Source organism: Colletotrichum truncatum, assembly GCF_014235925.2.
Source record: "Colletotrichum truncatum strain CMES1059 chromosome Unknown Contig_0003, whole genome shotgun sequence".
Taxonomy (NCBI): domain Eukaryota; kingdom Fungi; phylum Ascomycota; class Sordariomycetes; order Glomerellales; family Glomerellaceae; genus Colletotrichum; species Colletotrichum truncatum.
The window spans coordinates 2,186,790-2,213,190 of record NW_027222400.1 but is presented as its reverse complement, the minus strand read 5'-3'; the positions used below and the strand labels follow the sequence as shown (position 1 = coordinate 2,213,190).

The window sequence follows — 26,401 nt, the reverse complement described above, 5'->3', positions numbered from 1 at the left end:
ACAACCACCCGAGCCATGATTGCCAAGGCGACGCCCGCACTGAACACGGTGCGCGGCTTCCAAAACACCCCCGTCACCTCCGGCGACGAGGACTCCGACTACGGCGCCTGTGCTACCCCGCCCATGTCCGTCAAGTCGAAGCGGGCCGGTCGCCCCGCCCGCCTTGAAGACGTCGTGAGCGCGAACTGCAGCCCCATCATGCGCGGAGCCTCCTCCCCCGCCGTCTCTGGCATCGCCAAGCTCCGTATGCAGATGGAGCCCCTCAGCCTCGATGCTTCCTCTCGCACTAGCACTATGAGCACTATCGTAACCACCCGCAATGGTGGCCACGGCGAGAACGGCTCCTCCAACGGCCTGGGCATCCGTAGCGCCGCCATGAGCCGCACTGGCAGCCACGACGGGACCCCAAGTGAGGCCGGCAGTGAGCGCTCCGAGGGCGGCTCCACGAGCTATGAAATCAACCTCACGCATGACTACGTTGACGAGAGTGTTCGTGAGCGGACTGGGCAGATCATTCCGATCGAGGGTGGTAACTCCCCCCAGCGCAAGATGACGACCGACGACTTCGAGCCTCTCCGCTGCCTGGGCAAGGGCACTTATGGTACTGTACTTTTGGTCAAGCAGCGCAACACCGGCCGGCTCTACGCCCAGAAGCAGTTTAAGAAGGCGTCTTTGACTGTCCACAAGAAGCTCATCGAGCAGACCAAGACGGAACGCCAGATCCTCGAGTCGGTCAACCGGCACCCCTTTGTTGTCAAGCTCTACTACGCCTTTCAAGACCATGAAAAACTCTACTTGATTTTGGAGTACGGCCAGGGCGGTGAACTCTTCACCCACCTGAGCACCGAAAAGATGTTCGCCGAGCCTGTCGCTGCCTTCTACATGGCAGAGATGCTTCTCGCCATCTCGCACTTGCACAGCACCTTGGGCGTTGTCTACCGTGACCTGAAGCCGGAGAACTGCCTGCTAGATGCCGAGGGTCATCTGCTGCTTACCGACTTCGGTCTGTCCAAGGTGGCTGTCGACCCCTCCGAGGACCACTGCAACTCGATGCTGGGTACGGTTGAGTACATGGCCCCTGAGGTCATTCAGGGACAGAAGTATGGAAAGGCGGTCGACTGGTGGTCGTTTGGCGCGCTTGGCTATGATCTGATGACCGGAAACCCGCCTTTCCGTGGCGGCAACCACGCCAAGATCCAGCAGAACATTGTCAAGCAGAAGCTCGTCATGCCCTATTTCCTCAGTCCCGATGCTAAGGACCTCTTGACGCGCCTGCTCAAGAAGGATCCGAGCAAGCGCTTGGGAGCCAACATGCCCAAGGACCTGCAGACCATGAAGAACCACCGTTTCTTCCGCAAGATTGACTGGAAGAAGCTGGCCGCCAGAGAGGTCGAACCTCCTATTCAGCCGTTGATCACTGACCCAGAGTTGGCCGAGAACTTCGCTCCCGAGTTTACCGACTTGTCCCTCAGCCCAGTTGTGACGTCCAAGGACCACTGGAACTCGCTCTCAGGAAAGGAGGACGACCCGTTCGGCGGCTTCAGTTTTGTTGCATCCAGCAGCCTTCTGGAGAGTCATGCCTTTAGATATACCACTGAGGTCTAGAGAAAGAAGGGCATGGCGACGGCGGTTAGACATCGTCAAGAACATACATCGTACGGCGTCTTTTGATAAGGAAACGCAGTAGCAATGAGCGATGGAATTGGGAAAAGTTTAGAACACTATTGGGAATGGTGCGACGTGCGGCCGGCCAGTATGGAGTTATTGAAGCGAAGCAAGTCTGATTTGGACGTCGAGTCCCATCCGATACATCCGTATCGATACGGAACGTGAGCATTGAGAAATGTCTTTTTTATTCGTCTTCTCACATTTTCTTCCTGGAAGCAACAATTCAAGGGGTCCCTATTCCCTGTTTACTGGGTTATTGTACCCTCTAGCTTATTTTTTTTTCTTTCTTTCACTTAGCTATCATCGTGATGGAATACATGCGAAGCTTTCTGAGTTGTTTTCTTGGCGAAAAGGAGACTTTGATGTGTAGAGTTTTGAAGGCAGTCATCCGGTCTTGATTTTGCGTTTCCGCCTCTGGGTCGTTCCCACTTGTTTCTTGGCTGTCGTCTATGGCTACCCGCAGGTTCCATGACTTGAATTCTACTAGGTCGTCCATCTCCCCCCCTCCCCTTTTTAAGGTTTCGACTACAATCTTGATGGTGAGTGGTAGTGGTAAGGAGATGGAGATACCGACCCGGCACAAGCTGTGTAACTTTGTTCTGCCTACAAGGCTGTTCTTGCACCGGCGATACGACCTTGGTGTTGCGAGTCTTGCGTTCTTCTAACATCTCATCCACGTTTGAGTTTGGACATCAAGCCATATCTGCAGTGGAGGATACGACTTTCTCGACATCTCCAAAAGGTCAATGTCCTAGCATCCCGCTCCCGCTCCCGCCGCCGTCGTCATGTTGCGATGTTCTGGAGGGATGAGCTTCGGCCAACGCGGATATTTGTGTGTATGGGCTTGTTCCTGTAAAACAAAAAAACTTCGGATTGCTGACATTCAAGGGCATCAAACGCACGTACTCGGGTTGTTTTGCACCCGTCCGGTACGCATTACGAAGGATTGATTTTCACTTTGCGAGGAAAAAAAAAAAAAAGATCGGCCTATAATCTGTGTGTTTCACAAACTAGAGGCTGCGGTATGCCTTTGCGGAACGCCAGCTTACTCTGCAATACCTGCAAGCTTCTCAGGTTCGGACGGTAATAGTCTCATTTTCTTTTCCACCGTCTCACTATAAACGCACTTTTCTTTTTGCCTTAATGTGACTGAGAGCTGTCAGGCCAAGATGCGAATTGCGGAACCATCTAGCCCATTTTTGCCTCTGCCAATTTCCCCTTTAGTTAGATTAAAAAAAGTCAATTTAGATTTGTGTGATTAGCGTCAATTTTGGGCGATCTTTATCGCTCCTTTTACCAGTGTTGTGCAGTATCTTTTGTCTGGGGAGCTTGTTGTGAGCTGATTTGAGCTGGGAGGGTATAATCTGAAGTTCAAATCCCGGTGGCGGTGCTGCTTAGATCGAGGACAACGCTTGTCGTTTGTGAACGTAATTTTAGTACTTTTCCCCCCCCCAATAAGCCAACAAGAATAAGGTAAGTGCCATGAAGACTAGGTGGAAGAGAGTCGGGGTAGCCGGAGACTGCGGACCCCGTGAATGTTCTTAATGATCATTTCACTGTTTGTAAAAGCTGGTGGACTTTTATATCCATGGTTAGCAATGTCCCACTGACTAGGGCACCTGGGTCTTAATGGCCTTAAAGGAAGCTTAAATGTCAATTTGGCAGCTACTCAGCCTCCCCCAAGCCTGGCCTGGGCAAGAACTAGACTGGATATCAAAAAGGCGGTTGTAGGAGTGGATACTTACCGGGGTAACTCATGTTCGGGGCGGAGCGATTATTACACCTTCGCCAGAACGCAGCGTTGTAATGCAGTTGTTGGCCCGACTGGCCAACGACTCAGCACCCCAAGGACAGGCGGCACATACAATTTCCCATCGGCAAGGGAAACCCCCCGCACGCGGCCCCACTCCGGCCCCCGTGGTCGGCTAGAGACATCGAGATTGTCGTGGCAGGTAATTTTCGCAGAGGGTGCACTTAACAGGTAGAGAGATCGTCGGTATCAACAAGGTTTTTCTTGACGGCGTAATGACAAGATGGCGTCTGGCATAGTGATAGAGTTGCTGACCAAGAGAGTTCTCGGTAACTTTTGCCAGTCGTTACGGACTGCCTTGAGTGTGACTACAAATGTTTGGGGTTTAACAATTACCCAACCATCATCTGACGTACTGCAAGCATCGGTCATCCCTCTGTTGAAGGTCAAGCTTGGGACGGTTCCAAGGAGTGGTCTTGCAGTGAGGGAGAACTCAAACGAGGCAAGTCTTGGGCCGGCTTGGAAGGGTCTTCGCAGATGCAGGGCGCGCTGGAGATAATGCCAATGCAGTGTGCCAGCTATCAAAACAATTTTCCGCCAAGTCCAACGAGCAATCGGATTTTCTCCCCCAACTGCAGGCCAGGATAGGCCTAGAGGCTTTGAACGATGGCAAACAGTCTTTGGAGAAAAACTTGGCATCATGGACTGAGCGTGGGGAGCAAACCTAAGCCACATACCATGACGCAACTTCTATGCTGCTTTCAGAATGTTGTGTTGGTGAGGCTTTTGCATGCCTTGACAGTTGGTGTATTTTTTCCAGTGTTTTGTGTGTTGCTTCTGCCCTGGGCAATGCTTGGAATGCCCAAACCTGTGGTAGTACGACCTCTCACCAGAGTTTGGGCCTGCCATTTTGTCACGGCAACTGCAAAGTCGGCCCGGTTTGTTGTTAGGATCAGTTAAATGCAGCTTTGTCCTTCTCGTGGGGCATTTATCCGCAGCTAGTTTGCGAACACTCAGTATTATCGGACTGTGCGAGGCGTGGATTGTGTCACAAAAAGCGGACGAGAAGACACGGACAATCATGTTTGGCGAACTGATGTACAGCTCGAGTTCGTATGCGTCATTACATTGGCCAAGAATGAAAAGGAACATGGCAAGTGCCTGCGCAACGTCAGACGAGTAGGCAGGGACGTGTGGTTGTAAACATGTACCACACATAAGCAGTAAGAGGGTTTCAGGTTTTAACACGGCGTCAAGAGCGCGCGGGTAGTCAGGCTCAGATCGAACCCTGCCGGTTTGGGCAAAGAACGTGCTATCTCTAGCCAACCCTGCATGAGGTCGAACGGGGCCTAGAATAAGGAATGATGGCAGGGCTGGAAAGGGAAGAAGCATTGCGTGGCCTGCGTTGGTGCTAATCCGCGCTTGTCGCACTGGTGCCGTGGTAGTTGGGCGTGTTTACAAATCGGGACAGGCGGATAGGTCCTTGCTGGACGGTTTGATCAACAATCTAAACGAGCTTTGATGGTGTTGTCCAACACCTTTCGGTGAGTCTCTTCAGTCGTACATGCCTGACGGAGAAGTTCGGATATTCTCTGATATGTCCAAACATCCACACGTGGCTGACAGTGAAATGGCTGCATTCCTCGGCCGGCGGCCCTTGGCGTTGACCGACAGAGTAAAGTGTAGAGGAAGAACCTGGATGAGGCCTCTCGGGAATGAAAATAGAATTGGACTTAGAGAGAGCATATCCCCAGCCGATATGGCTTGAAGAGCAGGGTGTTTTAGTGGTGAACTCGGGCTGGGATGCAGCCATAGAGGCAAAGAAGACTCGAGCAATGCCGAAAGCTGCGGCTGCCGTCAGAAAAGCCCCTTCCTTGGCGACAACGTGCCTCGTCAGCAAAGCATGGGAATGCGCCTTATTTGGCACGCCGCTTCTCAGCATCCTTGGTATAGGGGGGGGGGGGGATGCTGTCCTATGGCGACCACACCTAGGACATCTTGCCGTCCGGGTTGTGGGCAGTAGCGTCCGTGTGCATCACAGCCATATGCAGGCAGTTGAGAGCCCGTAGCTCAGGGCCATATGCGCTCCTACTTCCTGTTCCCGCTCCTACTGGCCTACTGGTGTAGGTTGGTGGTGCTGACGGTGTAGTTTGTTCATGTGGTAATTGCTCCCAGTGTTGGGGGCCCGGATGTGCGCTTACCACAGCTGATCGGTACTCCGCTCTGTTCCCACAACTTTTGGCTTCCTTTCGTTCGTCCATCTCTCCCTTTCAGAGTTCCACCGTCTCCAAGCCAAGCAATCATCATGGAATGCTTGCGTATGCTTCCTCTCTTTATTGCACTACAATCTATCCGATATCTTCAAAACATTGTTTCTGACCAACGCTTACGGCAGCAGAGACCCCGGTCGCCAGTAACGGCACTTTTTTACCTCCGGCCGGAGGGCTGAGTCCTGCCCAGTACATGAGTTCATTGGTCTGTTCGCCTTGGCCTTTTTTGCTTTCTGGCTTGGCAACCTAACACTGGCATTGGTATTGACATTTCAGCAAACTATGTACACGCATATGCAGGGTATCGATGACTATCAAACCAGACGTCTCGTTTCCACTTGCTACCTTGAGTCCTGCTACCATAATACGTGAAAACACGCGGTAAACTACTTTTGTCGTGCCCTCATTTCGGGGATAGAGTTTAGGCCATGTTCGCGAATCTTTCAATGCCCATGATCCAAGAGAGGAGAGAGCGGGAAGGGAAAGAAAAACACACACACACACACCTACACACACACACCTACACACACACACACACACACACATAACAAAAGAAGCGCCCTTCCAATACGCTAGTCCCACTTATGTAGAAGTCTGCCGCCTCTCGCCAGGATGCTCCCGGCCCGGACTCCTAAGTCCCTTTTCTTACATGCTCTAAACATCCTCTCGTTATTCGGGTGTGTTTCTTCACCTTGCGGCGGGGGCAAAGAAGCGGAGGTGCTCTTCCCACTGACTTCGTTTGCCTCTCCGCGCTTCTGGTCTCAATCTACAGTGCTGGGGGGCAATGATCGTAATACCTCAGTCTTGCCAATAATGATTGATGCCGCAGCAGGTCCAGCCGAGTCATAGTCTCATCCCAGAGCGCCGGCTTGTCCCAGGACCCCTTCCTCCTCTAGCATCGAGCTTGGGCAGCATGCTATCCAATGAGAGCCTTTCCGATTCTGTATGACGCGCTAGAAGAGGGTAGCAGACCAGATCCAAGACACACTGCAAGGGAGCCGAAATGATGACCAGGGGCACCAGTGCCTGATTAGTCTCCCCCACCCAATTTTTAGGCTTTTGCTTGCCCGGGGGAACGTGTTGTACCGACCGGGTCCGTCAACGCGGGTCCATATCTCTCCATGCCCATGGTCAGTCACTTTTTACATTGCGACACTAACAGATCATCGTGGTATCAAGCCGATGACAACCTCTGGGCTTTGTGGCTGTGTCTCACTGAAGTATGCCGACGCGCATGCGCTGATCTCTAGCCTACTCTGGAGCTGTTGTAGGACGGTGAAAACTAACGACCTAGACACAGCTGTCCCATAGTACTTCCCCGTTGCTTCTCAACGTGTAATCCGATAGAGCCTGCAGCAGGTCAGGTTAGGTATCTCATGCATGGGTTACGGTTACTCCAGGGGTCACCCCAACGTGGCTGAACTGTCACAGAGCAGTTGGACCGCTGCCCGCACTCCCCCAAGCCAAGATTCAGTATGAGGCGGATGGAGTAGAGACAAGAGGAGAATGGCATGGGGCCAGGGCCAGGTCCTGACTCCCGGAACCGACACCAAGAGCCAAAAAAACGAGATGACTTTGACTAGTGTATCGAAGACGCTGCCCATTTCCTGCGCCAAGATTCCTTGGGTGACGGCGTCAGAGGCAAGAAACAAGTGCCATTAAACGCAAATCATAGCCAAACGGTTGGCAGAAACGAGACCACAAGTAAGAGGCAAAGCCACCGTGATTGCTCCGCTGCGTCCTGTCCCATCGATCCGACGCTTTGATCCTAGCACCGCACCACATCCTGCTATCGCTAACGTGCCACGGAGCTGGATTGCCGCCGCGTACCTGTCGTTTGTTCATAAGAACCCCGGAGCTCCCACCCTTTCTCTACCACACTCGCTACAAACTGCCGTGTTACTCCTTCAACGACAAGCCCGGAGCCTCCCTGCATACAAACACACAGAGACGTATGTTACATTCCAACCCCGTTACCATCCTGGGGGCATCTGATTTAAACTACCATCAAGTCCCGCTCCATCATACTTGTTGCCATTTGTGGGCCTTATTCACGTCGTTGCTAACCATCCCAACTGATCAGTTTATCCCCAACAAACCGCCTTCAAGTAGATACTGGTCATTATGAAGGCCTTTGCTGCCTCAGCTTTGGGTGCCGCGCTCTGTGAGTCCCCAGATACATTCCTCAAACCGCTGGTCACTAACAGCCTCCGAGATGCGGCTACCGCCTCTGCCAATCCCATTGAGGCATGCCCCAACGACATCTGCTTCAGCGTTGCCGTCCCCCAGGCTTCCGCCAGCTCTGGCTCCGGTAACCTGTACTTTCAGATGAGCGCCCCTACCAGCTATCAGTGGGTTGCCCTCGGTACCGGCACGTCCATGTCCGACTCCAACATGTTCATCATGTACACCGATGGCGCCGGCAATGTCACTATCAGCCCCCGTACTGCCCGTGGCCACAGCATGCCCACAGTGTCCCAGAACGGTGCCGACCTCACGCTCCTGGCTGGTTCCGGTGTTGTGAACGGCAAGCTGGTCGCCAACGTCCTCTGCACGAACTGCGCTTCTTGGAGCGGTGGCTCAATGTCCTTGAACTCGGCCAACACCAACTGGATTGCGGCGTGGAAGTCGGGCAGCGCCATTAACTCGGCCAGCAACAGCCAGAGCATCCAGCAGCACGACTCTCACACCAGCTTCAGCCTCGATCTGTCCAGGGCTACCGTCCAGTCCGATAGCAACCCGTTCACCGGAACCAACAATGGTGGCAGTGGCAGTGGGAATGGGAACAGCGGCGGCGGCGGCTCTACGAGCGGTGGCAGCGGCATTGTATTTAACGGTCGTGGCAAGTCTGCTATCCTTCTCGCCCACGGCGTCATAATGTCCATCGTCTTTATTGCCTTGTACCCTCTTGGCGCCATCCTCATGCCCCTTGTGGGCAAGTGGATGGCACACGCCGCATGGCAGTCTGTTGCGTTCGCTCTGATGTGGGCCGGCTTCGGCACTGGATATGCCTATGCCCGCGATAACGGCTATGTGAGTTGCTTTCTCTTCTGTAAAATTGGGGATTCCTCGTCCCCCCCAGGGTCTATTAAAACCCACTCCCACTCGACCTCCCTCATCCAGGATTGTAAGCTGATATGAGTTTGTCACAGCTGTTTGAGCAAACTCACACCCTCCTTGGCACTGTGGTTGTAGCCGCCTTGGCCATCCAGCCGTTCCTTGGATATGCTCACCACGCGTACTTCAAGAGGTTCCAGACCCGCGGCATTGTCAGCCACATTCACATCTGGTACGGCAGAGCTCTCATAGTTCTTGGCATTATCAACGGCGGCCTCGGCCTTAAGCTTGCCAACACCCCTAATAAATTCGTCATCGCTTATGCCGTTGTTGCCGCCATCCTCGGCCTCATCTGGATTGGAACTGCTGTTTGGGGCGAGACGCGCAGGTCTACGCGCATCAAGCAGGAGCAAAGCCACGAGTCCGCCGATTCTCAGCAGCGCATCCCCTACCGCCAAAAGAAATAGACAGGGTAACGCCGGCCGGAACCCGACAATGACAGTAAACATGGTATCAAAGAAACAGACGAGAGCAATGACTATTTGCATCTCTTACATATTGACTATGGCAAGGCACGCTTGTGTACTCTCGATAATAGTTATTGGGACTTGGTGTATCTCACGCAGGTGATAAGGTGGCGGCACCTTGTAGTTTGTCAAATTGGAGTTTAAAGGCGTTATGTAGTGGTACCGTCTCAATGACGACGGGCCTATGAAATCATGATCACTTGATCTTTTACCAGGAAATGATCCGTTCAGCTTGAACTATCTGTGACTGAAAAAGAGAGAGACGTCAACCAAGGAAGTTGAGCAAGCCATCGACACAAGCCGACACAAGCCTGTGATCACTTAGACCAGATGAAAAAGGATGAGACGATGACGATAATCGTTGACGTCTGTGAGGGGTGAGGTCATGCGGAAACACGATAAAGAAGCCCTCTGCAAGCTAGCCAAATCGCAAGGAGCTTAGGCCAAGCGAGCCCAAACGTTGGTGTTGGTTCTGTGAGAGCCTATGATGTCGGTGGACAGACAGGTTCCTTGATCAATCAGGCGAAACGCTTTCTCTTTGGCTGCAAGAGCAGTAGCAGCAGCAGCAGCCGCCGCCGCCGCCGCCCGCCTGCCGCTACAAGCAGCCAGAATCGGCCGTAGAGATACATCACGTGATACTGGTCCATTCCTGCTCCTTGTTTCCCCGAGCCTGCGCCAAAGCATGGTGGAGAAGAGGTAAGAGTGGGGGCAAAGAGCAAGCGTTCCCATCCAGGACGGAGGGAAAAAATAAAAGTGGCCTGAGGCACCTGCAATCATAGCGGTGATCACTGCGTCGTCCAACCGGCTTCTGGCTGGCTCGTTCACTCCAGCTTTTTACGTCCCATCCGTACAAAACCCTCAACCACCTCTTCCGTCCTCACCCCCTTCCCCCGGTGTTGTTCCCCCCCAATTGAGCCAGCCACACCCACATTCAAGATGCTCGTCCAATTGTCCCGAGCTACTGTGAGTCTGCCCGTTGCCTTTGTTGATGCTGATGGAAATGTTGCGGTTCGCCCGTCGGGCGCGGGCGGCCGAGAGGAAAGACGAGAAAAAACTGACCACCTGAGGTAATAGCGCGCCGCTTCGGCTGTCTCTCGGCTGGCGAGGCCCAGCGCCGTCCAGATGAGGGGATTCATTGCCCCCACGGTCTCCCGAAGAGGTTCGTAAACCCTTTTCAATTTTTCCCGTCCGTCATTTCTCGTTATAATCAAAATGGAGGGGGAGAGGTTCGATGGTGGCTGGCGGTTGTTCGGATTGCCGGTGCGGCTAAGGGAGGCAAGCTCCGAAGCTGGGGCTGGTGTGCGCTCCAAGTGACGATATCGGCCATCATCAATCAACGACACTCAACCTATGTTTCCCATCCCTATCCGATACCAACATATAATTCCTCGATACCTCATCCTGCCTGTCGCTGTCGTTTTATCCCCCAATTGAATGCACCCGTCGTCGTCGACCGCTGGGAGCACAGACGCTAACCCCGATTGCCCGATACAGCCGACTTCGTCCAGGAGCTTTACCTCAAGGAGCTCAAGGCTTACAAGCCCACTCCTATCAAGGAGTCTGACGCCCAGGGCCAGGTTCAGACCTTCAACATTCCCCAGACCCCCAAGTCCCCCGAGGAGGCCGACCTTGCCGCCAGCCTGAAGGAGTACGAGAGCATGGCCGTCGAGGTCGAGGGCCAGGACGCCGAGGCCGTCGCTGCCGGTGGCCAGCCCGTCCAGCGCGACTGGCTCATGATTGAGGAGGATGAGGAGGAGGCTCACCACTAAACGGTTTTCCCCCGATCCACACCCTTATACGAAAATAGCGATTTTCTTGCCGTCGCAACGAACAACAAAAGGCCAACCGACCGACGACATTCGAACATGCTATGGTTAGGGGAGCTTTCCTTTGGGGAAAGTGCTTTGCCGAAGGAAATGGCCCCCCCGAACCGGAATGTAATCTGCCGTTTGCCGACGGACCGAAAGGAGGGGGGTGTTGTGTGTTTTATTTAGGGGAGAGATTGGAGAGGAGGAGCGCGAAAAACGAGGGGAAGGTGTGCTGGGAGGTGGTAATCCCGTGTATATTGTCCAACTGAACCTCGCTGGCTAGGAAATGCTATTTGCATGCACTTAACTGCGCTTCGTTTCTGTCGCGTGTCTGAGACCGACGGCGTCCCCACGCTTGGTACTAACTTGAGTTCTCTTGCCTATCAGCAATGGCAAACCTACCAGGAGTAGGCGCGTTAGACCCCTCCATCGTTTGCAAACCAGTGTCTTTGCAAGGTCGCCAGTGACATAAACGCGTGCCGAAATCTCCAGTTGTCTCTTCCCCAGATTCGTATTCTATCAAAACACACAAATATGTCCATAGTGGGCATGTGGACCCGGAATCTTCCGGAACGATCTCTCTCCATCTCTACATGACACACAGTTCTATGCTCCTAGAGACTGACAAATAGCCAAAGTCAGGATACCTTGAGAGCAATTACCCAACATAGAAGGGTGGGGAAAAGAAAAGGGTTTTTTCGGAGGGAAGTACCATTGACCCCCAAAACCATGGGGGAACAGCCATCTCGTTTTGCATGATGCCAGAGAAGTCATCCTCGAGGAGAAAGAGTCATTGTGATGTGTACCGTCAATGCGGTCGATCTAGCAACTGCCCCAAAAAAAAAAAAAAAACAACAACAAAAGGACCTCATACTCTTGTTATGGATCCACTTCGTCGTTGAACAACAGCCGATTACACCTACTGTTATTTGAACTTTTTGATTTTCTCTGGATGGTCTTTGCTTCATACACACACATACACACACACACACACACACATATATATCCATACATATATATTCTCGTAAACTCTCCCCACTCTCACTCACATACAGTAGTATCATGGGGCTTTTCAATTTCTCGTCATAGTGAACGAGTACGGGAGCAGTGAGGCAACTCTCGTCTTGGGTTAAAAAAGAAAGGGGGTTTGAAGAAAAGTAGGGAATTCGACAACACATCACAGGCCAACTGAAACGTCTTGAGGGAACGGTGTCTTTAGCTAAATTAGTTTATTACAGACAACATTGCTTCATGCCGTTACCTGTTCTCTCTCTTTGTCTTTTCTTCCTCTGTTCTTCAAGACCATCAACCTGTTTCGTCGTCGTTATCGTCGTCGTCGGCCCTGTCCATCATCTCAAGTCTCCTGGGCTCATCCACAACGTTAAACAAAATAAGAAGACCTCTCAAGCAGCACGTGCAAAGCCAACTCGATCCTGGAAAGTAGAAAGATTGACTCTTTGAGATACCTGCTGCCAAGCGTGAGACCCCTCCCCTTTCAGCGCTCTGCTTCCCCCTCCTTTCATCCCCATTGTCATCAGATGCAACTCATCAGTTTTTCTTTGTACCAGGGCAGTTTTGGCAATGGCAAGGAAAAAACACAAAACCAATAATAAAGAAGACATGCATGCATAGAATGAGTAAGGCATCGTGAAAGTGAGAGATACCGTAAACATTGGGGATAAGACAAAAAAAAGTCACCAATGTTTGAAGGAACCACTCGTTGGTATCCAGAGTCTCATCAAGAAGCATTTTGTGCGTGTGTAAGTGCTTCGATCAGCTTAGAAAGCAGCATTCTGAAGGCCGATCCAGGATCCCGAATGTTCATCGCTCAGCCCAAAAAACGCCATGTACCAATTACACCCTTAATTATCACATGCAAAGCTGACCGCCCTTATGCACTGAACCCATAAATGTTCGTTTTAGACTTCGTGATGACGACCGTGTGTGTGTGTGTGTGTGTGTATGTTTGTGTGCGTGCGCGTGTATGTGTGTTTTTTTTGTGTTTTTTTTTTTTTTGCTTGCGAAGAAAACAACAGGCTGCAACAAACTTTTTCTTGTTCTCCATATAGAACCAAGAAAGATTTTATAAAGAGAGAAAACAGCACCGGGAAAGGCTGACCAAAAGCAAGATCCTCAGACATCAAAGTGGCCACCGCCAACCATCTGCTCGTCGTTGGTAGTTGTCCTCACTATGCCACTCATACGGTTGCCTCGTTGGTTCATGTCTTCCAGGTCGTCCCAGTCATCGTCGTCTTGATGATGCGAGTCGCGCATCTCCTCGTCATCATATCGGTTCTTATCCCTCATGTGATCGTCAAGGGCACTCTCGTCGACAAAAGTGAAGCCCTGGAAGTTGGCTTGCACAGACGGCGACAGGGGTGTAGATGTAGCGAACCCCTTTGAGAGAGCAGCTGCCCGTTCGTTAAGAGAGCCGTTGTTGTCTAGGGCGTTGGTAAATTCGGGGTCAAAGTAGGAAACATCCGTAGCAGAGGTCAATTTGGGCTTGAAGGGCGGCGTGATGAGTTTCTTGGCGAGAAGGTCCCAGTCGATATCGGCAAAGAAGGGGTGGCGCTTCAGTTCCTCCGCATCGTCTGTCGCACCCAGACGGTGCTTGGGGTTTCTGTTAAGTAGACCCTTGACAAAGTTGCGTCCCTCCTGTGACAGCGTATCCCTGGGGAAACGGACTTTACCAAACGCAATGTTCTTGTACATCTGCTGGGTGTCCTCTGCGTAAAAGGGGCTCCATCCGCAGCACATCTCGAATACGAGAACACCCAAAGACCAAAAGTCGACCATCTTGGTGTATCCTGACTCGTCAAGGAGTACTTCGGGGGCCAGATACTCTGTTGTTCCACAAAAGGTGTTGGTCGTGTCGTTCTTGGTGAGGTTCGCCTTGGACAAACCGAAATCACAAAGAGCAATGTGGCCGTTGGCATCTAGGAGAATGTTTTCGGGCTTCAAATCTCGGTAAACGATGTCATTGTTGTGCAGGTGCTGAATGGCCAAGATGAGTTCTGCAATGTAGAACTTGGCTCTTCGTTCGTCGAACCGGCCTTCCTTCTGCAAATGCCAAAACAGCTCTCCGCCAGACATGTAGTCAGTGACCAGGTAGAGATCCGACGGCGTCTGGAAGGAGAACTTGAGGCCCACGATGAAGGGCGAGTCTGACATTGCTGTCCGGACCAGGATGTTGCGCTCGCCAACGGTGTGAGCGACTTCCTTCTTCTGGACAATTACCTTTTTCGACAGGACTTTCATGGCGTAAATCCGCTCAGTGTCCTTCTTCCGAACCTGGTAGACCTGTCCGAAAGTGCCCTTTCCAATAAGCTTGAGAATCTGGAAGTCCTCGGGTCCAAAGTGCTTCCTCTCTGTGCGTTGGTACACAGCTTCGACAAAAATCTCACCAGTGGGGGCGTTCTCCGCCATTGTGTCGGCATGGCCTTTAAGCGTAAACCAACCGCGGACCGGGTTGTTAGAGTCCCGGTTTGCCTGGAAATCGACGTGACCCAGGAACTCTTCGCCATTTGCGCTGTGGTCGTAAACCGAAATATCCACCAGCATGTTAGAGTCCACAACATCGCTGGTCTGGGTTAGCGTATGAAACACGGCGCGCAGGATGGTGTAAGAGGCACTTACAACTCTGCTTCAGCGTCCCACTTTGGGCTGGTAAAAGATCGCCGAGACTTGTTGCGGAACGTGTTGTAGTCAGAAATACTAGTGTTGCTGCTTTGACGGCTGCGCATAGGGATGGACATGGCGGGCCGCCCCGAATCGCTTCCTTGCCTCTGGATCGGAATGCCTCCCAAGGACGGCGCCGGCAGGTTTACATCTTCCTCCTCCTCAACGGACCGCGGGCCTCCTGAGATTAGCTCGCTTCTTTGGAAAACAGCAACAACATAGGGATCTCTAGCACGTCTTAGACCCTTTGCCTCCACGATCTTGATCGTGAGCTTGCCCTTCGCTGCGGGGACTTGAGCGCCGGTAGAGCCTCTAGGCGTCTGGGTGCCACTAGGAGGTGCCGTTTCATTACTGCTTCTCTTTGAGCCCGATCGCTCTTCCTGAGATGGTTGAGCTGCCGAGAGGGCTCGAGTGGGAGTTGGCGGTCCGCTCTTGAAACCCGCGACTTGTGTTAGCCTCTTCAGCTGATCAAGTGAGGAATAGTTGTCAAAGGGAGTGGCTTTCTGTGCTGAACCAATCTGGGGGTGTGTGGGAGACACTGGTGTGGTGGGTTTGGGGAGGCTGGGGTTGGATATGTGATGAGCATGCACAGCCGATTTGGTGACCACGCTTGAGGGTTGGGACATGAGGGTAAGGCTGCGGCACTTTGTTGTCGAGAAGTCTGATGAGCTTTTTTGGAGCAACGGTCGCGCAGATGAAGATGCAGCGGATCGTGTGTCTCCGTGCCACAATGACAGACTTCTCGCAGGATACCCTATCGACGACCGTCTTGATATCGGCGGGGTCGGATACTGGTGGGCTCCTTGCAGTGCGTTTGATGCAGTGTGTTGTGACGCGGTTCGTGGCTCAGGATAGGGGGTTAATGGGGGCATTGGTTCAGAATCGCCACAGGGCACAGCAACCACTGAGCTGACCTGAGAGGGCGTTCCATTCATCTCGACTGGGTCGGTTGAGGGACCGTAAGGAGACTGCCCTCGCACAAAATCCGACGCGACAGGGGCAGATACAGAATTGTGAATAGAATCTGTACGAACCTGGCCGAAGTAGCTCATGATTCCCGGCAAACGTTTGTCATGGAGGTCGGGCTGAGGGGTTGCCACGCCGGAGCGGGGCGTATCAAAGCCGATTTGGTCCGCTCCATCATCGTCAGCCGCGGCGGCAGACCTGCTTCGGTGGTCAACAGTGAGATTCATTATTATTGGTGTCGGTAAGTGCGCGAAAGTATGAATTTGCAAATAAGACAATAGAGAGGGGTGGTTGGACACGCTGAGCAATAGAGCGAAAAGCGGAGGTAAACTGGAGTACGAAGCTAGCTCATGACGGCTGCCAAGCCCACGAACGGTCTGCTAAGGATGAAGAGTGCTCGAGTAAGGCACTCGAGGCTTAATGGAGGCGGAGGGAGAGAATATGTTCTTTCTGCCCATGTGCCTGCCAGGCGGAAAGGGACGGGGAAATTTTTTTTCTTCGTCCTCTTTGGCCGGGTGGAAGCAAGGATGCCGTCGCAATAACTAGTCGCGTAGAGCAACTTGAGGGGGATGATGCAAAAGGCCAAAAGGGAAGAGTCGTCGAATAGGAAAATGGGCAAAGTGGGTTTTTTTGTTCCGAGGACGCCCCGTGTTGAGTTGAGGGCCTTTGAACACTAGTCAAGGTCCTGTCCACCGGGGGGGCTTTCTAGTGAAAGCGATGGCGGGGCAATATGCTGGGCGCTCGCGCGAGGGGAAGGGGACGGGGGCGAGAGGCGGACGAAGAGGAGAAGGTCCAGGAGTAGAGGGGCAAAGGGTCAAGCAGAAGAACCGGATGCCGACTGGGGAAACCAAGGCGAAATGGTACCACTACGAGTTGCGCCTACTGCGACTGACGACACTGATGCTGCCGCTGTCGCCGGGCATTGGGCGAGTCAGGCTTCAACTTTGGATGAGCCTCTCTCTCAGCAACAACAGCTCTGGCTGACTCTGGCTCTTTAGACGCCCGCCCTGGGTCCTCAATTTGCATTTTTAATGTTGTCGCCGCATTGGCGGCCGAACGAAAGGGTTCAGGTAGGCATGGTATGGGGTAGAGGTACCATACCTCAGCTAGATAGGTAGGTAGCTAAACAGGGGAAGGGAATGGGACGAGGGGTAATGCAGTGATTTGCATGTGCAAGAGACTGGATTTGTGTGATGAGAGAGGACCTGGATGCGTCGTTTCTCACACGCGACATGGTCCTCGGAGCCAGGTCAGCAAAGACCAAGACCCCCCCCCCAGGTCCGTCAGGTCAGATTGTCCGGTGCCATCAGAATGGGCGCGCAGGGGCCATAGGCAGAGGAGCAGCAGTAGCTTGGTGAGTTGTAGCGGGAAAGGGCAGGAGGAGAAGGCACAGAATCGGCCAAAGGAGGGGAGGCGCCGGCTAGGCTCAGTTTGCTTGCAGCATCGGACGGTCGTCCGGGATCGTCTTGGAACCAGGAAGCGGTAGGCTGGAAGGGCCGTTGACGGCAGTCTGATGCCACTGACACTAGCCAAATGGGGGAACTCCAGTCCTCCAAGCATCAGGAGTGGGAAGGAGCAATGAATGGTCCATGGCCCAAAAGGCTCCTCGTCCGCCGACCAACCCCTCCATCGCCACGCTTTTGGGTAGCATGTGTGTGCCACGAAGACAAGCCGCAAGGAGGGGACAACCTTTGACATGGGAGGCTTATTATCAAGGGTCCAATTCCAGGCCCAGGCCCGACTCCGTCTTTCACCAAGGCACAGCAACAGTAGCCAACGAGGCCAGGAAAGCCTGCGAAAGCTTTGATGACAACGCATACTGGAGCTGTCCATGATATGAAAGAGACGTAGACATGACCCAATTCATGGACAAGAACCTATCTTGGCAGGAGCTCCTTGAGCTTGGGGAAAACCACCTACATGAGCCTTGCAGGGGAACATGGCCGAATAGGAAATGTAGCCAAGGTAGATATCAAGCGAATGAGCAACGAGCGTCACAACTCAAGCCGGACTGAGGGGGGCGAACTAGCGTCCCAGCTTTGACTAAGCCCGCGTCGAGGTAGGCCACTGGCCCGGGGTAGTAGCACAATGCTCAAGTAAAGGTAGAATTGGTGCTCTTATTCCTCCCCCCTTCCCCTTGGGATGGGGGGGAAGAATGTTGTGCAACGTAACAGGGCCAGGAAGGAGCAAAGACATGGAGAGACAAAAAAGCAACAGTGAACAATGTGGGTAGAGTCAGACAAAGGTGGAGGTGTCGGATGCGTATCAATCGGTGGGTAGGCAAGGTAAGGCAAATCAAGGCACAAAAGAAAGACGCATAAGAAAAGTGCACACATACTTGGGGGTTGGGCCTGACATCATCATTGCCTGTGTCGCCCGCTTCAATAAGTCGAAGCCACCAGTGCCGGTGTTTGCATGTGCGCCCTCAGATCCAGACATGGTGTGCTGCTGGCTGTGAAGAGATGTTGTGAAGACGACAAAAGTGAAGGCCTAGTCGAGGCAGAGGCCCAGATCCGTAGTGGGCGTCAAAACAGGCCAAGATATCGCAGTGTTGCCGACGGATTGGTCGCCGCAGGTGGTGAGCGGCAGCTGCGTGTGTGCGTGATGACAGTCGCGCAGGTGCGATGGTGGTGGCAAGTGGTGGTGTTGGTGGTTGAACGAAGAGAAGGCGGCAGGTGCGGTGTGGTGCGCAGGTGTTGTGATTTTTTGGAGTTGGAATTGGAGACTTTTTTTTTCTTCGGAGGCAGAGGGGGTGAGAAGTTGGGAGGTGGGATGGAGTGGAAGTCGGCCACGGCCAGTGCCACGGTGAGGAGTGCTGTGTGTTGTGTGCTTCGTGGGTGGCGTGTGCGTGGGAGTGGATGCAGGTGGGTGGAGGGAAGAGGGGAAATCGCAAAGTGAGTCTAGGTAAGGCCTGTTGTCTTGCTTCCTCCGCTGCTTGTTGGCTGCGCCAGACTGGCTGCTGCTGCTGGTTCTTTGGTGTACTTTGACCTGAGCGAACAGGGCAGCAGCTGGCTGGTAGTGTGGGAGGTGGGGCGATGGTGAGGGCGACAGCACTGCGCTGCGCAGCGCAAGCAATGGAAAGCAATAGACTGACTGGTCCTAAGGCCCAAAGATGCCAGGGGAGCCTGTGATGGCGAACGTCCAGTGATATTGCGGCGGTCCCGGCAGGCGGATCGCGAAGTGGCACCGGACGCGGAGGGTTCGTACGGAGAAGTCCCCCGATTCTGTACCCTAGGAAGGTCTGGTTTGAATCGAGGCGGGGTTGGCAGGCTGACTGGCTGGTTGCTTGTTTTTTTTTATCAAGGTGAAAAATTAACGAATTATAATGAGGCAGGGTAGCGTAAAGATGCCTTTAGATATGGTAAGTGGGTTGTAGAATGTGTGTATAAGTCTGGCTGACAGCTTAGAATGTAAGATGAGGCAAATTAAGGTGGTGATGGTGGGTGGCGGCCAAGGTAACCAAAGAAGAGTGTGCCTTAGGTAAGGTACGACAAGGCAAATACCTTGCGCGCCTGTTCAGGCAGTGACGGACGAAAGGCGTCTGTCATGGGCGACGCTTCCTGCCTAGATGTTGGGGGGTCGAGGGTTCTAGATGCCTGACGATATGGCCGGGGTTTGGGTGTCTGGGGCAGGGCTTTAAAAGAAACCGGAAAACCGGGCAGTCCAGCCTCAGGTTGACGATGTGTGAGTCCAAACCATGGAAAGAAAGAGAGACCCAGCAATGAAATGCGGCTGGCTGTCAAAGGTAACTCCACACATCGCACACAAATACCATGTACAGTCGAGAAAGGGCTGGTACCTCTCCATACACTAGGAAAGAGGCAGTCGTCGGTACGGCAAGAGTACCTGCCTCTCTAATTTGCAGACTGCCAGGAGGGAAGGAACCACCAAGTCTCTTGATGGCTGCCCTATACACTACACCAGACACCTTTTTAGCTCTGTGATCTACAGCCCGGCATGCCCTGCTCAGAAATGTGCTGGTTCAAAGGCACTTTCCCTGGCCTTGCTTGGGTTACGTCTTCCCTGTATTATGTTCTTTATTTTCCTTTGCTTTGATCTTTTTCAAGAATTTCTACTAATGAACGAGGATCCCATTCCACAAATCAACTGTGAGTAGATGGCCAGGGCTCTCCAGCAGCCTCTTTGAATTAACAGCTCCTCGACTAACGGCATCCCGACCGTCCACTGAGAGCAAACGTAATCATTGCAATTGCTTGCTGTAGTGTCCTCCACCCCGAAGCCGGTGCTCATACCAGGTCTACGGAGTACATCGATCCTTCCACCTCATCCATCCTTCCCCTCGCTTGTATTCTCTTCTCCTTTGAGCGGCCTTGTTAATGACACATGGTCGGGGGTACCCAAGTACCTTATTTTCTCTGTCTTTTACCTACTTGGTTTTTAGCTCCCACCATCGTTCGCAACATGTATCTTTGCCAAGCTGAAGTCACTCATTTTGAGGTAAGTCAGTCGGTCGAAATGTTCCAGGTCGGCTCGTCCGTCACGCCTCAGTTCGGCTAGGCTTGCTTAATACAGGGCAGAGGTGTGTTCCACATGACTTTCTAGAACGGACCGATCAGACACCGTCGAAGGAACGTCCAACGCGTCTGTCTGACCGAGCTTTAAGCCGCAAACGATGAAGCAATATCGGATGTTACGTCCACGGCTGATCTCATGTGGCATCACATCTTTTTCAGCCTGTGATACAAAAAAAAAATTTCAAAATTTAAAAGGAACACAATGCCCTGCAAATGGCCATCGACTTGCTCAGGTCAGGCGTGTGGGGGTAAGGCCACGGCTTCCCTCCGAGACCGCCGACCAAGGGGATCCTCTCGGGAGCCCGACCCGCCAGCGGGACATTCCTTACCTCAGGGTGTACTAGTATGGTGGCATGGACAAGCGAACCGTGGGGTGGGTTGGGTGGCCGGTATAGCTGACTAGGTGGATGACTCAAGGCGGCTTGCAACAAACGGCAAACCAACATCAATTTGGAACGAAGCATTGACTACAACGAAGCAATGCCTTACAATGCCCAAAGTCACCCGAGACTTCTCTCATTGCTTTTCCCATGCTCGCTGGTAGCAAGATTTGATTGCCTTTTTTGAGTCAACAAGGGGCTCTGCTTTCTGCCCTGGCCAATTCATTCAGCCGCCACTCGCCCAATTACACACGGCTCCATTCTCACTGTGCAGTTTTTTTGCCAATATCTGCCCTCCAGTCGTGAGTTGCGACGCAAAACACCGCCAAGGTCTAGAATGTCTTGGGACAATCAGTCAATTTTCTGACCCCCTGGTCCTCCACTGCCTCCATGGCAATGCAAAAGCCCAAAAAAAAAGTAATATCATCCATCAGCATACAAGGCGTTACGAGCCGTATACAGGCTCAGCTAATCTGCTTATCAGACGCCATTGGTGGTGTTCCCCGGTCTGAGTTACTGCATTACTATATTTGGTCTCTCTTGTCCCTGCTCGGGTGGCGAGTTTGCTGTGAGAGAAATAACAAATGGTATTGCTGCGTAGTCTGCCCTATCACCTTTCGACATCCCAACACTCATGCTTCTACGGATAGACACTCGGCCGATTGGCATGCCTACCCTACGACACCACTGAATGCTTTCTGCAGGCTACGAAGTGACCGCCTGAGCCCTACCACTGCAGCTGAGGTAAGAAAAGGATTACACGCTGACTCAATGTCTTTCCCCAAAGAAGAAGGGGTTCAGGTCACATCGGGATACGCGAAAGATGCAAACCTGCACGGTATTAAGCGAATGCTTGCCTCTGTCACCTTGCGTAGCTTCGATGCCTATTTCCATCTCTGGCCTAACTGCCTAGTTACACGGCGTACAACCCACCGCTCGGCCGCTTGGCCTAGTAGCTTATAGCTTCGGCATGAACTGCGGGATAATTGCTGCAGCGACTCGTGACTCTGCAACTGCCTCCTCAGGCGAAGGTATCGGTACCTGCACCATGATTGCAACCCCACGCTTACTTTGAAATGCCCTGGAACCCTAGGTCTCGATGTCCCTAAACTCCCAGCCATGATTTATCCAGGGAACTTCGCCGGCTCTCCCTCGTCCTTCTCCCCCACGCATGGGGAAGACGGGCACGCGTCAAACAAAGACTGACCATATCTTCCCCGCCGTTCATCTGGGTGGAGCAGCCGGCCCGCCGCTACGTAACTGGTGGAATCCACTACGTCAACCGCGCCTCTATGTACTTCGTTCTACAATCCAACATCTCTGCCACCATCCGATCCGACGTCGCCCAACGTTCGAGACACGCCGACTTTGTGTCGACGAGTCATTAGGCTCAACGTGCACACCCTGAAAAATGCCATGGCTAACTTGTTGATCTGCCCGCCAGCTAACCAGTATTGGAGACTATCTTCAAGGTAGCAGCCTCCAGGAAATCGAAACTGGGACAGGGTCATTAATCACAATTCGCAATCCGCCCACGAGGCCTCTGGCACTTCCCAGTGACATTCCAGCCATGGCTGATATCCCTTGGGCATGCCAGCTATCTTCTGTCTGGCACACATGGTTGACGTATTCTCAACAAGAAAGCTCAATGCAGCCAATCCCCAGTGCTTGCTGTCCAATGCCAGGCACAGCTGTAGAGGCCGCAGCTTCCCTGATCCTGCAGTTTCTGTACGCCCAAACTCTCTTTTGCCCACCCCCTCTCTAGGCAAATTTATGTCTCTCGTCAACGTTTCGCAACCCCAACCCCGAGCAATCCTCGTCCGAAGAATCCTCGACCCGACCCGCCGGATCTGCATCTCTCCAATCCCGCGCTGCTGCTTCTGGGAGAAAGAAGGTGACTGTCCAATCTTTGAACTGAGTTTCTCTCGACCTCCACCCCTCTCCTCGCATTCTTCGGGAGCCATATGCCGAGTAACCTACGGGCCTTTTCGTATGAGCTTTTCTGTATTGCGAGCCCCTCCCCTCTCACATGAATGCGGACGGTCTTTTGAGGAAACAAGTAGAATGAGTCGATAAGAAACAAGCTTGAATAAGCTTTGTAAGGTTAAAATATCACCCCGCAAGATCAAATGTTGGATCTTGGGGTTGAGTCTTCAAGAGGCGCCTTGCGATGCTGGGAAGCTATGCACATTTGACGCAGAGCCGGCGTCGACAAACCCGCATTCTACCGATGAGGGGTAACTTCCTAGGCTGCCTTGTGTAATCTCTCGCCAGCGATATAGATTGGCCGACAAGGAAGGGCTATCACAGCGCTTGGAGATGAACCCCGAGCTCGGTCATTTGTCGGAACTGTGGCACGTTCACTTTTATGCAACCAAGTGACTATGCGCTAGATAACCAAATAGGTGACAACTTTGGCTAATTGAGTCATCGATGATATTGCGCTCCAAATTATTTTCAACGCGAGTTTCTTTCAGGATGGTAACATCCCGACGGGCATGTGAACATTCATTCCTGAGGTCCAGGATTAATCGCAATGAATCGGGCTACTTAGTCGTCCTGTACTTAGTATCCCCGGTCAACTACACTCACGTTAGTAAAGAGGTGTTCAATTCGTCGTAAAGCAATGTGTCTGTCTAGCTGCTGCAGTTTGGCAACGAGAGTATACTCATTGTATGTTGACACGGTGTGGAAACCTCGGTGAGCTTTTCTGATGTGATGGCTATACCAATTGCGTCCTACAAGGTAGCTACATCACCAAGATATTGGCGGCATTCGAACCAACCGTAAATTAAGAACGGAAAACTTATCAAAAACACAAGGATTGCTGTGCTGGCGTCTCTTATATCTCTATGATCGTTATGGCCGTATAACCTCCTGAGTAACGGCAGCAGCCTCCTTTCTATCCCCTCCATGTACGGCCATCAAAACGTCAATGCTCCCTGAAAATAGTCCACCACGAATATATGCCCGCCCAGCGTATCTCATAATTTTTCAGCCATCAGCGCCATCTCTGGACTCAGACCTGGTGATGAAGACGATTCGGCGCCTCTTAACCTTTACCCAGACACCATCGTTCATTTTGACCCAGCGGAAAGTCTTGGTAGAGAGTAAGATCCTGGGAGCATGGAGAGCCTTGAGACAGAGCGGTATTTGGCGGTTGCGGTAACTCTCGGCCTGGTTCTCTTTGATGTTGTCCAGTCTGATGGTGGAGAGCTCGGTTGGGTCTGGGGACAGAGGGGCGATGGCGATGTCCTCCGGTCGAGGGCGGTGGCGGCGCTCTGCTAGGGATTGCTGTCGGAGAGGATCTGGATTTATCAGTCAGCCACGTGAGTATGTCTTTGTAAATAGTTTCATTATCTTCAGGATGGGTGGCTTTACCTTGCTTCTCAATGGATACGTCTGAAAAGGCTGTTTGAGTTGTATATTGAAGACTGAGAACTGGGCTAATCAGCTCAAGGGTGGCTCCTGCCTCGGGGTTCTGCAAGGTATTTGAAGTACGCATTTTATTGCTGTGGTACCTTTGGCACATGGTATGGCGTTGAGTTTTCTGGTTTTCAAGGTAGCGTCTTTCTCCCACTGGTAATGTGAAAAAAATATCATGCTATTTGATAATTTTGTCGAACATGAAAAGAGACAGGAAGTAAATTAAGAAAAACACGCTCACAATCGAAGTAATGAATTAACAATCGTAGAATGTGAATCAGAGCAGATTGGGTCCGGTGAGGTTTCTATCTGATGTGTGGACGGACTCGTGATAACGCAACACGTTTTATGAAACTTGCGCTCACTAACTTGGCAAACAGGCAAGTTCAAGTTGGCGCATCCACTAGTATTTGTATTAAGTGGATGTGATTTTTGGTTTCTGAATTCGCATGAGATGCCTGGTAATGCAGTGGGCTAGAGATAGACAGGACGGTGAGGAAAACGGGTGAACAAGGATGGCAAGTTGGATGCTTTGTCGTGTTATTCACCCTCATTCATGCTGTCCTTGGCTAAATGTAGAAACAAAAAACCTTTTAATTTCTTTCGTCTTGTCTTCCTTCTCGGGACATTGTTCTCCTCCCCGTTGTTCCGTTCGTTGAGAAAATAGAATAACTAGACGGCGGGCAAAGATAGCTTTCTTCAACATTTACAATAAATTAGACCTGCAATTTTGCCATAAATGGAAACACGCTTTTGACATACAACTGTGTATAGGCCCAAGGAGGCGTGAAGATCCAAAGGAGTTTCTAAATTCCAAGACAGGCAACCTGAGAAATTGTAGTGTGATATGAGATGAGAGTACTCTAGCTGGAAGTACATACTCATAAACAAAGGATGTATGTAATATTATTACTGATTGTTTATATATCACTTGTAAATCTACTGAAGATATTCTATTGACATGAAATGTTGAGTTTCTCGTTCGTTGACATGGACAAATGATGGACTTATATTCGCAAATTTAGCTTCAATAGAAGATGCCCCCGCACATGAGTCGAGGTCGGTGCAGGGCGATGGTTCTGACGAGTTGGCAGAATGCAGTCAGGTTCCCAAAAGAAACAATAACTCCTCATTTTCCAATGTTAGATACATCCAAATCTGTGTCTATCATTGGGTAAGGGATATCTCAGTGGCGCAGGGTTCCGGCGAAACTTGATACCATGGATGGAATTCTCAACAAATGCTTGTACAATGGGGTTATCGTCATGCCTTGTGCTCTGCGATGATCTGGTCAAACTTCCTCTCCACCTCCGGGCTAGAACATTTGGGATTGTTCCTGACATCAGGAGCTTTCCTAGGAAGCAGGGGGTCCGCGAAGTGCTCTGCACAAGTGGTCAGCATGCGTCTTTCTTATAGCCTTCACAAGTCGTCTAAATTGAGGGCTCGCCATTTGACTTACTAGGATCGAAGCGTTGGTCGACAAGCTTGGCCTTGAATGACTCGTACTCATCCCTGAACTTCTTGCTATTCCAGTTGGCCCCCGCCTTGTCGTCCCCGGCGCTGCCTCCCGCCTCCGACCCGGGAGTCTGGAGCTTTGCGGATGTAGCTGCCATTATTACTGATTTAGCGTTTCTTCTTTCGAGTAATCCCCGATGTCTATGGTTCATTAGGTGTTATGATATTCTGTTGTAGAATCGTATGTTATGCTTACTGCGTTGCTTTCTTATTCGAAGGACTAATTCGGTAATGGTTTGTTCCAAGCAGAGGCCTCCTGTACAAGATGGAGAGAAGGAGTAGAATGAAAAGACAAGCCAGGTAGATGCAGATTCGAACGGTATATGCTGCACGAGAACCAAATCTTGTAAATTGTTTTCAAGTTCGAGAGACACTAAATCAACCTGCTTATGCAGTGAGCTTGCAGAAGTGAGGTGGCATGGCACGTCGTCTTGTTCTGTCCAACGCACGGCCCGGGTAACCCCACCATTCCATTTCAAGGGTGTTTCCAAGATCGATGGACCGCCTGCTGACGCCTACCCCCGGTGCTGCCCCTCCACACAAATGCCCGGAGGAGTGACCTAGAGGGTACTTGGCCTTTGGCGATATTTTCCGCATAGAGAAAGTAGGCGTTAGGTAGCTCCGCTCCGCGGTGAAGCTAAAACCAAATAAAAAAAGAGCCCGTTCCGTCAGGTCAAGGACCACCAAGTTTAGGGACTTATCAACTTCATCCCACCTTTTTTTTGGTTGTGCATATTTCCATCTACATCGTGAAGCTCAAATACCTCCTTATTTCCACCTCCATCCTTAAGAATCTCTCAATGCTACCACTTTAGCTGCCG

The 26,401-nt window shown here is 51.9% G+C and overlaps 6 protein-coding genes across 6 annotated transcripts; 3 read left to right on the top strand and 3 right to left on the bottom strand.

Annotated features, from left to right (window-relative positions):
• Positions 1 to 15: 15 nt before the first annotated feature.
• Positions 16 to 1,605, top strand: CTRU02_205496 (serine threonine-protein kinase psk1; the record flags this gene model as incomplete). Its single annotated transcript, XM_036722794.1, has 1 exon — positions 16 to 1,605. The coding sequence occupies one exon, from the start codon at positions 16 to 18 to the stop codon at positions 1,603 to 1,605; it is 1,590 nt and encodes a 529-aa protein (XP_036585691.1).
• A 6,207-nt stretch (positions 1,606 to 7,812) lies between these two features.
• On the top strand, positions 7,813 to 9,212 carry CTRU02_205495 (uncharacterized protein; the record flags this gene model as incomplete). The annotated part of the gene is made up of 2 exons (XM_070204563.1): positions 7,813 to 8,721; positions 8,841 to 9,212. 2 exons carry the CDS (start codon positions 7,813 to 7,815, stop codon positions 9,210 to 9,212), a joined length of 1,281 nt encoding a protein of 426 aa, XP_070061667.1.
• A 996-nt stretch (positions 9,213 to 10,208) lies between these two features.
• CTRU02_205494 (mitochondrial f1f0 atp synthase subunit) lies at positions 10,209 to 11,041 on the top strand (the record flags this gene model as incomplete). The annotated part of the gene is made up of 3 exons (XM_036722792.1): positions 10,209 to 10,235; positions 10,347 to 10,431; positions 10,767 to 11,041. The coding sequence occupies 3 exons, from the start codon at positions 10,209 to 10,211 to the stop codon at positions 11,039 to 11,041; spliced, it is 387 nt and encodes a 128-aa protein (XP_036585689.1).
• A 2,172-nt stretch (positions 11,042 to 13,213) lies between these two features.
• CTRU02_205493 (uncharacterized protein) lies at positions 13,214 to 15,951 on the bottom strand (the record flags this gene model as incomplete). The annotated part of the gene is made up of 3 exons (XM_036722791.1): positions 13,214 to 13,437; positions 14,485 to 14,660; positions 14,717 to 15,951. 3 exons carry the CDS (start codon positions 15,949 to 15,951, stop codon positions 13,214 to 13,216), a joined length of 1,635 nt encoding a protein of 544 aa, XP_036585688.1.
• A 7,682-nt stretch (positions 15,952 to 23,633) lies between these two features.
• CTRU02_205492 (uncharacterized protein) lies at positions 23,634 to 24,171 on the bottom strand (the record flags this gene model as incomplete). Its single annotated transcript, XM_036722790.2, has 2 exons — positions 23,634 to 23,947; positions 24,021 to 24,171. The coding sequence occupies 2 exons, from the start codon at positions 24,169 to 24,171 to the stop codon at positions 23,634 to 23,636; spliced, it is 465 nt and encodes a 154-aa protein (XP_036585687.2).
• A 1,157-nt stretch (positions 24,172 to 25,328) lies between these two features.
• Positions 25,329 to 25,678, bottom strand: CTRU02_205491 (uncharacterized protein; the record flags this gene model as incomplete). The annotated part of the gene is made up of 2 exons (XM_036722789.2): positions 25,329 to 25,447; positions 25,525 to 25,678. 2 exons carry the CDS (start codon positions 25,676 to 25,678, stop codon positions 25,329 to 25,331), a joined length of 273 nt encoding a protein of 90 aa, XP_036585686.2.
• Between the last annotated feature and the right edge of the window lie 723 nt (positions 25,679 to 26,401).